At 40.5% G+C, this 12,376-nt stretch overlaps 1 protein-coding gene across 2 annotated transcripts in view; it reads left to right on the top strand.

Annotated features, from left to right (window-relative positions):
* ppip5k2 (diphosphoinositol pentakisphosphate kinase 2) overlaps nt 1-12,376 on the top strand; it is an 80,012-nt gene that overhangs the window by 44,503 nt on the left and 23,133 nt on the right. For both annotated transcript variants that reach the window (XM_029646480.2, XM_029646538.2), the window contains 3 exons: nt 103-276; nt 5,241-5,316; nt 8,157-8,276. In XM_029646480.2, coding sequence (XP_029502340.1) covers nt 103-276; nt 5,241-5,316; nt 8,157-8,276 — 370 coding nt within the window. The remainder of the gene's footprint in view (nt 1-102; nt 277-5,240; nt 5,317-8,156; nt 8,277-12,376) is intronic.

Below are 12,376 nucleotides of genomic sequence, written 5' to 3'. Positions count from 1 at the left end.
TTGTGAATGTTGATGGGACACACATACATTAGCTGGAGACTGTTCTTTTTTTTTTGTAATGTTGCATGACTGTGCTGTTTTTGCCCCCTCTCTCACTTCCAGGAAGAGAGCCCCCTGAGTGTGTCTAGCCCTGACTCTATTGGTACCTGGCTTCATTACACCTGTGGTGTTGGTACTGGGCGTCGAAGACGCAGATCAGGGGACCAAATCACTTCCTCCCCTGTCTCCCCCAAATCACTGGCTTTCACATCCAGTATTTTTGGCTCATGGCAACAGGTTTTTACCCATTTTAATTTATTATCCACACAAACAGATGACACCTACTCTTGTTCATGTGTACTTAAAAACACTGCTGCGGTCAGCAAGGACACCTAATCAGCAGATTGATGTAAAGATGCCATTTTTACCCCTATTCGCAATTTCAAAAAATGTGTGCCATTTTCATAATTTAAAAAAAACAAAACTAAATGGTACTGTGAAGAATGATTCCTTTTTGTCTTTCATTTTTTGGGACGGTCATTCGGTTCATTGGGTCCATACAGTGAAGATGATAACTCTTGAAACAAGGTTACATTTTAGTATGTTAAATTGTAATAGCATTTGCAATTCAAAGATTGCTGGCTATGGGATACTCATTTTGCACTGTAATTAAAAAAAAAATATATATATATATATATATTGCAACTAACGTTGTTGCTCTGCTGCCTTGGTGGAATTCACACTTTCCTCACAATGTGGCCACAATGTCTTCTAGAGGTACACCTAAAGTGCTTAGCACCAACCAGCTAATGAGACACTGTCTGTGGCTCTCTCCCTGGTTTCATCTTTGTTGAGGTTTCTCCCTGTTTTGTTGTTCCCCCGGTAAATATATATATATATTTTTTACATTTTTTTATCAAATACCTGCTCATGGACTCTTTCAATTATGGCTGTGTGAAATACAGTACCAGTCAAAAGTCTGGACACACCTACTCATTCAAGGGTTTTTATTTTTTTAACTATTTTTTACATTGTAGAATAATAGTGAAGACATCAAAACTATGAAATAACACATGGAATCATGTAGTAACCAAAAAAGAGATGTCTGTAACTTGAACTCTGTGAAGCATTTATTTGGGCTGCAATTTCTGAGGCTGGTAACCCAGAGTTTCCTCTGCAGCAGAGGTAACTCTGGGTCTTCCTTTCCTGTGGAGATCCTAATCAGTGCCAGTTTCATCAAAGCGCTTGATGGCTTTTACAACTGTACTTGAAGATACTTTCAAAGTTCTTGACATTTTCCACATTGACTGACCTTCATTTCAGTAATGATGGACTGTTGTTTCTCTTTGCTTATTTGAGCTGTTCTTGCCATAATATGGACTTGGTCTTTTACCACATAGGGCTATCTTCTGTATACCCCGCTACCTTGTCACAACAAATGAACTTTTAACAAGGCACATCTGCTAATTGAAATGCATTCCAGGTGACTACCTCATGAAGCCGGTTGAGAGAATGCCAAGAGTGTGCAAAGCAGTCAAGGCAATGGGTGGCTACTTTGAAGAATCTCAAATATAACACATTTTTGGTTGCTACATGATTCCATGTGTGTTATTTCATAGTTCTCATGTCTTCACTATTATTCTACAATATATAAAATAGTAAAAAATTAAGTAGAAGCCTGGGATGAGTAGGTGTGTCCAAACCTTTGACTGGTACTCTATATTCCACTATATTGGTATCAATACTCTATATTCCACTATATTCATAACTTGAACAACAGAATGTATGTCTTGCTTTTGTCATGCATTTTCACGGTTTGCCAACATGAAAAGCCATAATCGAACCAGTCTGTCTGCACAGTTTGGTGTCGTTCTTTTCATCCATCTAAGAGACTAGGTAAAGACCACTCTTTATATTAATCTGCTGAAACAGACATTAGCTGTCCTTCGCGACTCGCTCGGATTTGCTGTTGAGTGAGAATTTGAACAATAATCTGGGCCACTATCAGAGTGGCTAGTGTGACTAACTAACATGCAGATTTTGGAGATCTGTTTGGGGTGGGATGTCCGTCCTAAGCTTGCCTGCCGCTTATGCCTCCAAGAAATTTGGCCCAACTCGGCTGCGATGGAATTTAACACACTCTTTTCTAACGGGTCACTGCTTTGCTCCAATCAAATGTAAAGCAGGCTATTTCAACTACATTTCTCGCCCTATTTGCCAAATGGACACACAACCAGATTTGAATGTGAAATTGGCTGTATTTTATACTTTTGACCAGATGATATTAACGATAGGGCCATTGAAGTCATCCTATAAAGGGGAAATGCAGTGTGAATATTTAAAGCAGGTCTAAGGTTGACACTAAATCATATATTGAAAGGCAATATCTTTCAATTATAGCAGTGATCAATAATAGTATGTATTATAGAATATATATATATATGTGTGTGTTTGTATAATAGTATGTATTTTATCATATATTATAATAGTATGTATTATAGTATATTAAACATTGCATTCTGAAAGTATTGAGACCCCTTCCCTTTCTCCACATTGTTACGTTTACAGCCTCATTCTAAAATAGATTTTTTTTAATAAATAAATAAAAATTGTCCATCTACACACACTACCCCATAATGATAAAGCAAAAACTTGTAAAAATTTTTGCAAATTTATAAAAAATATAAAACCAAACTTATTTACTGAAGTATTCACACCGTTTGTTATGAGATTTGAAATTGAGCTCCAGTGCATCCTGTTTCCATTGATCATCCTTGATGTTTCTACAACTTGATTGGAGTCCAACTGTGGTAAGTTCAATTGATTGGACATGATTTGGAAAGGAAAACGCACCCGATTTGGAAACACATCTTTCTGTATAAGGTCCCACATTTGACAGTGCATGTCAGAGCAAAAACCTAGCAATGAGGTTGAAGAAATTGTCCGTAGAGCTCCGAGATATTATTGTCGAGGCACAGATCTGGGGTAGGGTACCAAAACTTTTCTGCAGCTTAGATGGTCCCCAGTGGCCTCGTCATCCTTAATTGGAAGAAGTTCAAGACTCTCCCTAGAGCTGGCTGTCTGGCCAAACTGCGCAATCGGGGGAGAAGGGCCTTGGTCAGGGATGTGACCAAAAACCCTATGGTCACTCTGACAGAGCTCCAGAGTTTATCTGTGTAGATGGGAGAACCTTCTAGAAGGACAACCATCTCTGCAGCACTCCACCAATCAGGCCTTTATGGTAGAGTGGCCAGACTGAAGCCACCACTAAGTAAAAAGCATATGACAGCCCACTTGGAATTTGCCAAAGGGCACTTTAAGGACTCTTAGACCATGAGAAACAAGATTCTCTCGTCTGATGAAACCAAGATGGAACTCTTTGGCCTGAATGCCAAGCGTCATGTCTGGTGGAAACATGGCACCATCCTTACGGTGAAGCATGGTGGTGGCAGCATCATGCTTTCCTGTTTTTCAATGGCAGGGACTGGGAGACTAGTCAGGATTGAGGGAAAGATGAATGGCGCAAAGTTCAGAGAGATCCTTGATTAAAAACTGGGGTGAAGGTTCACCTTCCAACAGGACAATGACCCTAAGTGCACAGCCAAGACAACGCAGGAGTGGGTTTGGGACAAGTGTCCGAATGTCTTTGAGTGGCCCAGCCAGAGCCCGGACTTGAACCCGATCGAACATCTCTGGAGAGAACTGAAAATAGCCATGCAGCGATGCTCCCCATCCAACCTGACAGAGCTTGAGAGAATCTGTAGAGAAGAATGGGAGAAACTCTCCAAATACAGGTGTGCCATGCTTGTAGCGTCATACCCAAGAAGACTCGAGGCTGTAATCGTTGCCAAAGGTGATTCAATAAAGTACTGAGTAAAGGGTCAGAATAAAGCTGTAACGTAACAAAATGTGTGAAAAGTCATGGGGGTCTGAACACTGTATATTATAATAGTATGTATTATAGAATATTATAATACTATGTATTATAGTATAATTTATTTGCTGTCAGAGGACACGTGACTGAGTTAAAGGTGCTTATATTATGGCTGTATGTGTGGTGGCACTTAAATGTCTTCATCACGCCGTCTGTACAGTACCTAACCACCTACATTTACATCACACTGATGTCATGTACTACAACTGTAGTGTATAGGCTATACCCTACTGTACATTTACATTTACATTTAAGTCATTTAGCAGACGCTCTTATCCAGAGCGACTTACATAATTAGAAAAGGCATCATTGTAGGCGAACATACAATGATGGACAATTTTATGTATATTTGCCTCAGACTACTTGCATTTGAGAGATTTTCCGAGAAACTCTCATCTCTCAGCCAAACTCACAGCAGGCTAGGCCAGTGCTAGAAGAAGCTTCCAATTGGCTTGTTCACACCTCCCCTGTAACTATTCCCCAGGTGATTGCTGTAAATGAGAACGTGTTCTCCGTCATCTCACCTGGTAAAATAAGGGTTAAATAAATACAAAATAAATCCACCACTTCCTGTAATGTGGTTTTTCTGTATGGAGCCTGGTTGGTTCTAGTCACTAAGATGGGTCTTCTGCCCTACTAGACAGGGGTTACCCTTCCTGGTCCTACAGGTGAGCCATGTGAGGTGTGAGAATGGGCTCACAGTGTGCTCATTGTCTTCGTGCTCTCATGACCTTTCAATCCACTGACACAGACCAGGATCCTGCTGTGAGGTCCGCCCCACTCCACCTCTACCTCCCTTCATCCCCCCCTAAAAAAAGGGCAGAGGATCCGCTCATTTCAAGTTTGTCTCGTTTCTTTTGTTGTCCATGCACGAAACGGAGATATTAACATCTTGGATGAGAAAATGAGAACACCAAACTCAACTTCTTTCTTCATGTTTTGTCTTCACTTTGACTTTTTTTTTTTTTCTTTAACACGGGTGTAATGTGTATCTTGGTTAAAGTTGTGCAGTCTTGATAGTTTGAAACCTGATTTTCTGCAAACTGTTGCCACGTCCATCCTCGTCCCTCAACTCCTGCATCTCTTCTCACCCGCTGTGTCATCCGTAATGTCCAACCTCTCACGTGGCATGGACTTCGTGTGGCCATAGGGACGTTGCATGTTCATCTTTCTTTTCTTCTGCTGATTAGTCTTTGTTGGCGTCTGCACTACCATTTCCCTCTGCTGCTTATTAACATGTCTTTCCAGAAAAAGGCATCCGTTTCAGTGAGGTTGTGGACGAGTTTCAGTGAAATGTGGTAATATAGTTTTTTGTTTTCTCCTCTAGGTTCTGTCAGAGAACAATGCCCATGCACAGCGACCTGGTAGACTATACTCTGAACACAAACTCACCCCAGGAGTAGGTAAGCATAATCACTGCTTTTAGGACGTTTGAAACAAATGAGCTCCAATTTATCACTTTATATTATTAAGAAATGTAAAAAATAAAAAAAATGAAAATTCTCTTCTTTTCTTTTAAAGAATGTGATTTAGATGTTTCATTATATCCCTAGTTTTCAAATGTTTGTGTCTTCACATTACTTCAGCATAACTTCAATGTGAGGGCAAATATTGGAAGTAACTTTTGCAATGCAATGATTTTAGATTTGTTCTGTACTGTATGTTTTCTGACGCATCTCAAATCTTTGCTTTGTGTTGACGGAGCCTCAAGCACCTGAAGTGTCATACACTGGCTGCTCTCTTCACAATTAACGATCAATTACTACATCTGTGAAGTAATACTGTCAACAAGCTGTTAAGCATACTTTAGACAAAGATTTTTGCCACACAACTAATACAGTGCTGACTCAATTTCTCATACATGCTGGTAATGTCCTTAGTGACCTAAAATGTTGTAGCCACAGCAAATTCTTAGCAAAATATTAGGGATTTGTTGCTGACTACCATTTTAGAAATGGCTGTCCTACACCTTCATTCTTTTCTTTCACTTTTTTCTTTCACTTTTTATCTTTTTGTATCACTAAGTAACGCTTTGATATTACAAACTATCATGTTTGAATTGTTTTATTATTTATCTTAATTTTGATCGTATTATTTGTGATGGTATCTAGTAGCTAGTAGTTTATGCCTGTGTATCGTACCAGGTTCTTGGCTCATAATTAGCTGTGCAATGAAGATGACAGTCATCAAGATACGTAGCAACTGTATAATAGCCTAGTGGTTAGAGGACATAGTTATCAACTTGTAGGGACCTGGATCAGGTTTCCCGATAGCGTTGGAAATTAGGCTTTTACCAATGTTCTAACTATGCATCGTTCATAACGACCGAAGAAGCTGTAACATGCGTTACCCAAAACACCACGTGAATAACACTCGCCAAGTGCATCTTTTCATGCGTTTCCCATAACACCACGTGAATAACACTCGCCAAGTGCATCTTTACATGCGTTTCCCATAACACCACGTGAATAACACTCGCCAAGTGCATCTTTACATGCGTTTCCCATAACACCACATAGATAACACTCGCTAAGTGCATCTTTACATGCGTTTCCCATAACACCAGATGGATAACACTCGCTAAGTGCATCGTTAAATTAGTTTCCCATAACACCACATAGATAACACTCGCTAAGTGCATCTTTACATTCGTTTCCCATAACACCACATAGATAACACTCGCTAAGTGCATCTTTACATGCGTTTCTCATAACACCAGGTAGATAACACTCGCAAAGTGCATCTTTACATGTGTTTCCCATAACACCACATAGATAACACTCGCTAAGTGCATCTTTACATTCGTTTCCCATAACACCACATAGATAACACTCGCTAAGTGCATCTTTACATGCGTTTCTCATAACACCAGGTAGATAACACTCGCAAAGTGCATCTTTACATGTGTTTCCCATAACACCACATAGATAACACTCGCTAAGTGCATCTTTACATGCGTTTCCCATAACACCAGGTAGATAACACTCGCTAAGTGCATCGTTAAATTAGTTTCCCATAACACCACATAGATAACACTCGCTAAGTGCATCTTTACATTTGTTTCCCATAACGCCACATAGATAACACTTGCTAAGTGCATCTTTACATGCGTTTCCCATGACACCAGGTAGATAACACTCGCTAAGTGCATCTTTACATGCGTTTCCCAAAACACCAGGTAGATAACACTCGCTAAGTGCATCTTTACATGCGTTTCCCAAAACACCAGGTAGATAACACTCGCTAAGTGCATCTTTACATGCGTTTCTCATAACACCAGGTAGATAACACTCGCAAAGTGCATCTTTACATGCGTTTCCCAAAACACCAGGTAGATAACACTTGCTAAGTGCATCTTTACATGCGTTTCCCAAAACACCAGGTAGATAACACTCGCTAAGTGCGTCGTCGAGCGCATGTGTCAATACCGAAAAGATTGAAAGAAGGCAGCGCTGATCTCTGATCAGTTTTCTTCATTCAAATTCTTACCCTCCCATTTTAGAATGAATGCGCAATAATGACCCCGGACCAGCTCATGGAGAATCTATCACATATGGCTGCAATAATTTGAGTCATTTTATTCTAATGGCTTACCCTATGATAATGCACTAAATCACAGATTTACATTGCGCATGTTTACGCATCATTTAAATGTATTGAGGCACAATTACATTAGCCTGCAATTAGCAAACTATAACTCAATATGATTTAAATATTTCGGCCTGATAAGTAGTTTAAATGTTGTTTTTTATCCTTGCTTGGCTAGTTTGTAACAATTGCTAACTTGTATTTGATATTGGCGGTCAAAGATAGAATGTGTTTCTGTCTATGTTTAGCAGAAATATTTGTTGTGTAGGGGAGGGCAATAAATAATCGAACAACGCACTTCAATGTTTTACATTTAGTTTGAGGCAGTTGTTAAATTACAAGCATTTTCAAGTGCAAGTTTAGTAACAAAGGTTTTGGTCAACAGCTCGGAGATATAACATTGCTCCTAGGAAGGTTTTTACAATTAACCCAGGTCTATAATGTCGGCCAAAAATTTAGGAATTACACCACCCCTCCTCCCCCTCCCACAAGGCCATCCTCATGCCAAGTGATATTACTGTCATTATGTGAAGGCTCTTATGAGGCTGCACAGGGTCTTTTTTGTGGCAAGAATCTCCTAGAAATGCATGCTGCATGCATTCCAATGGTGTGGACCAAATGGTTGTTGTATGTATCTTCTCTTAACTCCCACCAGGGTCTCATTGCGCTGGTCTCTTTAGCACCATGGTGCTCGGGGCCTCCTCCAGTGCACCTAACCTACAAGATTATGCTCGCGCGCACCGTAAAAAGCTGACCTCTTCTGGCTTCTTAGATGGTATGTGCAAACACGCATCTTTAAAAAAAAAAAAAAAAAAGATGAACCCTTGCTCATTTTTCTAAAGGAATCCTGTAATTTCCTCCTGTGTATTTCAATAGGAAATATATGAATGTATTCTGACAGTTTGTGTCGGTCCCTCTAATTTACCATATTGTGTTTTTCGACAGAAACATAATTCATGTTATTGGGAGAAGAAATTGTAATAATCCATCTTTTTAGTTAATATGGTGAAGTCCATTGTTTTGGTAGTGAATTTAAGGTTTATTCATACAAAATAAGACGTATTTTTCCGGAGTTGTGCACAATGTTGCACTCAGTACTGATCCCCCCTCATAACTTCTTTTGATAATCAATATCTTATTTAAGTATCTTACTTTCAATTCAAATTAATTGCGGGTCAAATATTCCTGCCTCAGAAATCTTGTACTATATCGATTTAGCTAAACGATGAGGTGTGAACATCCATTATTTCATTCATTACTACATTTTTTTTTTAATTGTTAAAAAAATTACTCATGCAAACAATTTCTTATGGCTAGAATCCGCACCGGACATCTGCACACGTAACTAAGATACAACTAAACATTTAGCTTTGATCTCAGAGTTGCGTGTGCGGATCTCAAGTAAGGACTTGGCCCTCAATCACAGTTTACCTTCAATCAATTTAAATCAACCGTTGATTTATTTTGGGGGGAAATTTACTGGAATTTGTATTACAAATAAAAATTTAAAATGTAAAACTTTGTTCCTGTAGCTAGTTGTAAAGCGCATATGTTGTAATATGCTTGGAAAGTACATAACAGCTGGAGGAGACACCTCGTCATTTTTTCGGGGTATGTTTTTGACACGACAGATAGCAAGTAAAAGTGTGCGAACGGTTGCTAACTATCTGTAGATATCTTAAGCTAACTGGCTAATTAACTTAGCTAGCTGGCTAACTTTGGGGCGAAACAATTAACATATTTACTGTTGGTTAGCTACCGCATCGCTCTTTGCTAGCAAACTTAATGCTCCCTTCAAAACTAGTAAAGTGTCTCTACTAATGTCTACATTTTGGCGTCTCCACTTAACAACCATGTTATTCAGTGTTGGGGTCCATTCCATTTCAATTATAAATTGGAATTGGAATTTCAGTTTACTTCCGGAATTAATTTAAATGGAATTGACCACACCCCTGGTTTTGTAGCCATATTACACTCTTCAAACAGTTGTCTACAAATACTTCATTGTAATTTGGTTATGAATATTGTCGTTGAATATGTTTTTTTGTAGTTTTCTTACACTAGCCTTTGTAGCTTTTCCGTATTTTTATGCATTTTAGATAATCCTTTTGGACCTTTCCAGACATTTTTGATAGAGCTTTTATTAAAACAGCCCTATTCCACAAACTTTAGAAAATATTTTTTGTATTATGCTGGCAGACTGTGGATTTTTTAATTTTTTAAAAATTTTACCTTTATTTAACTAGGCAAGATCAGTTAAGAACAAATTCTTATTTTCAATGACGGCCTAGGAACAGTGGGTTAACTGCAGAACGACAGATTTGTACCTTGTCAGCTCGGGGGTTTGAACTTGCAACCTTCCGGTTACTAGTCCAACGCTCTAACCACTAGGCTACCCTGCCGCCCCGGCAAGGTATAGATGATAATATTTTTGTTTTTATTTGATTGCTCACCCAGTTTTAGAACGCTACGAAGTACTACATGTTATAGCACTTTTGCACAGACTGTTTCACTGTTGTCATTTACTTGGGCATTTGATTTAAAGCCGGAGTCATTCCACCACAAAAAGCACAAGAAATAGCATTTCACCACCCACCATCTCAGATTGTTCTGAAATCATTTGTATAGTTCAAAACAGATAAGATTAGTATTCCTGAAACATTATTTTGTTGAAATACACTACGTTACCAAAAATATGTGGACACCTGCTTGTCGAACATCTCATTCCAAAATCATGGGGATTCATATGGAGTTGGTCCTCCTTTTGTTGCTGTCACAGCCTCTACTCTTCTGGGAAGGCTTTCTCCTAGATGTTGGAGTATTGCTGCAGGGTCTTGCTTCCATTCAGCCACAAGAGCATTAGTGAGGTAGGGCACTGATGTTGGGCGATTAGGCCTGGCTCGCAGTTGGCGTTCCAATTCATCCCAAAGGTGTTCGATAGAGTTGAGGTCAGTGCTCTGTGCAGGCCAGTCAAGTTTTTCCACACTAATCTTGACAAACCATTTCTGTATGGACCTCACTTTGTGCACGGGAGCATTGTCATGCTGAAACAGGAAAGGACCTTCCTTGCCCGAACCATGAAAAACAGCCCGGGACCATTAATTCCTCCTCCACCCAACTTTACAGTTGGCACTATGCAGTGGGGCAGGTAGCGTTCTCCTGGCATCTGCCAAACCCAGATTCCTCCGTCAGACTGCCAGATGGTGAAGCGTAATTCATCACTCCAGAGAACGCGTTTCCACTGCCCCAGAGTCCAATGGGGGCGAGCTTTACACCACTCCAGCCGACGCTTGGCATTGCGCATGGTGATCTTAAGCTTGTGTGCGGCTGCTCGGCCATAAAAACCCATTTCATGAAGCTCCCGACTAACAGTTATTTGGTTGGTGTTACTTCCAGAGGCAGTTTGGAACTTGGTAGTGAGTGTTGCACCTCAGGATGGACGATTTTTACGCAATGAGCGCTTCAGCACTAGGCGATCCCGTTCTGTGAGCTTGTGTGCAGCTCTAGCAAGGCAAAAATTTGAGGAAGTGATTGTTGGAAAGGTGGCATCCTTTGATGGTGCCACGTTGAAAGTAACTGAGCTTGGCCCCCCGAGGGGCGCAGGCGTCACTTTTTTCCAAATCAAATCAAATCAAATTTTATTTGTCACATACACATGGTTAGCAGATGTTAATGCGAGTGTAGCGAAATGCTTGTGCTTCTAGTTCCGACAATGCAGTGATAACCAACAAGTAATCTAACTAACAATTCCAAAACTACTGTCTTATACACAGTGTAAGGAATATGTACATAAGGATATATGAATGAGTGATGGTACAGAGCAGCATACAGTAGATGGTATCGAGTACAGTATATACATATGAGATGAGTATGTAGACAAAGTAAACAGTGGCATAGTTAAAGTGGCTAGTGACATAAGAATGCAGTCGATGATCTAGAGTACAGTATATACATATGCATATGAGATGAATAATGTAGGGTAAGTAACATTATATAAGGTAGCATTGTTTAAAGTGGCTAGTGATATATTTACATTATTTCCCATCAATTCCCATTATTAAAGTGGCTGGAGTTGGGTCAGTGTCAATGACAGTGTGTTGGCAGCAGCCACTCAATGTTAGTGGTGGCTGTTTAACAGTCTGATGGCCTTGAGATAGAAGCTGTTTTTCAGTCTCTCGGTCCCAGCTTTGATGCACCTGTACTGACCTCGCCTTCTGGATGATAGCGGGGTGAACAGGCAGTGGTTCGGGTGGTTGATGTCCTTGATGATCTTTATGGCCTTCCTGTAACATCGGGTGGTGTAGGTGTCCTGGAGGGCAGGTAGTTTGCCCCCGGTGATGCGTTGTGCAGACCTCACTACCCTCTGGAGAGCCTTACGGTTGAGGCGGAGCAGTTGCCGTACCAGGCGGTGATACAGCCCGCCAGGATGCTCTCGATTGTGCATCTGTAGAAGTTTGTGAGTGCTTTTGGTGACAAGCCGAATTTCTTCAGCCTCCTGAGGTTGAAGAGGCGCTGCTGCGCCTTCTTCACGACGCTGTCAGTGTGAGTGGACCAATTCAGTTTGTCTGTGATGTGTATGCCGAGGAACTTAAAACTTGCTACCCTCTCCACTACTGATCCATCGATGTGGATAGGGGGTGTTCCCTCTGCTGTTTCCTGAAGTCCACAATCATCTCCTTAGTTTTGTTGACGTTGAGTGTGAGGTTATTTTCCTGACACCACACTCCGAGGGCCCTCACCTCCTCCCTGTAGGCCGTCTCGTCGTTGTTGGTAATCAAGCCTACCACTGTTGTGTCGTCCGCAAACTTGATGATTGAGTTGGAGGCGTGCATGGCCACGCAGTCGTGGGTGAACAGGGAGTACAGGAGAGGGCTC

The sequence above is a fragment of the Oncorhynchus nerka genome, linkage group LG4 (genome assembly GCF_034236695.1).
Source record: "Oncorhynchus nerka isolate Pitt River linkage group LG4, Oner_Uvic_2.0, whole genome shotgun sequence".
Lineage (NCBI taxonomy): Eukaryota > Metazoa > Chordata > Actinopteri > Salmoniformes > Salmonidae > Oncorhynchus > Oncorhynchus nerka.
The sequence above is the reverse complement of the archived record's forward strand: the minus strand, read 5'-3'. Positions and strand labels throughout refer to the sequence as shown.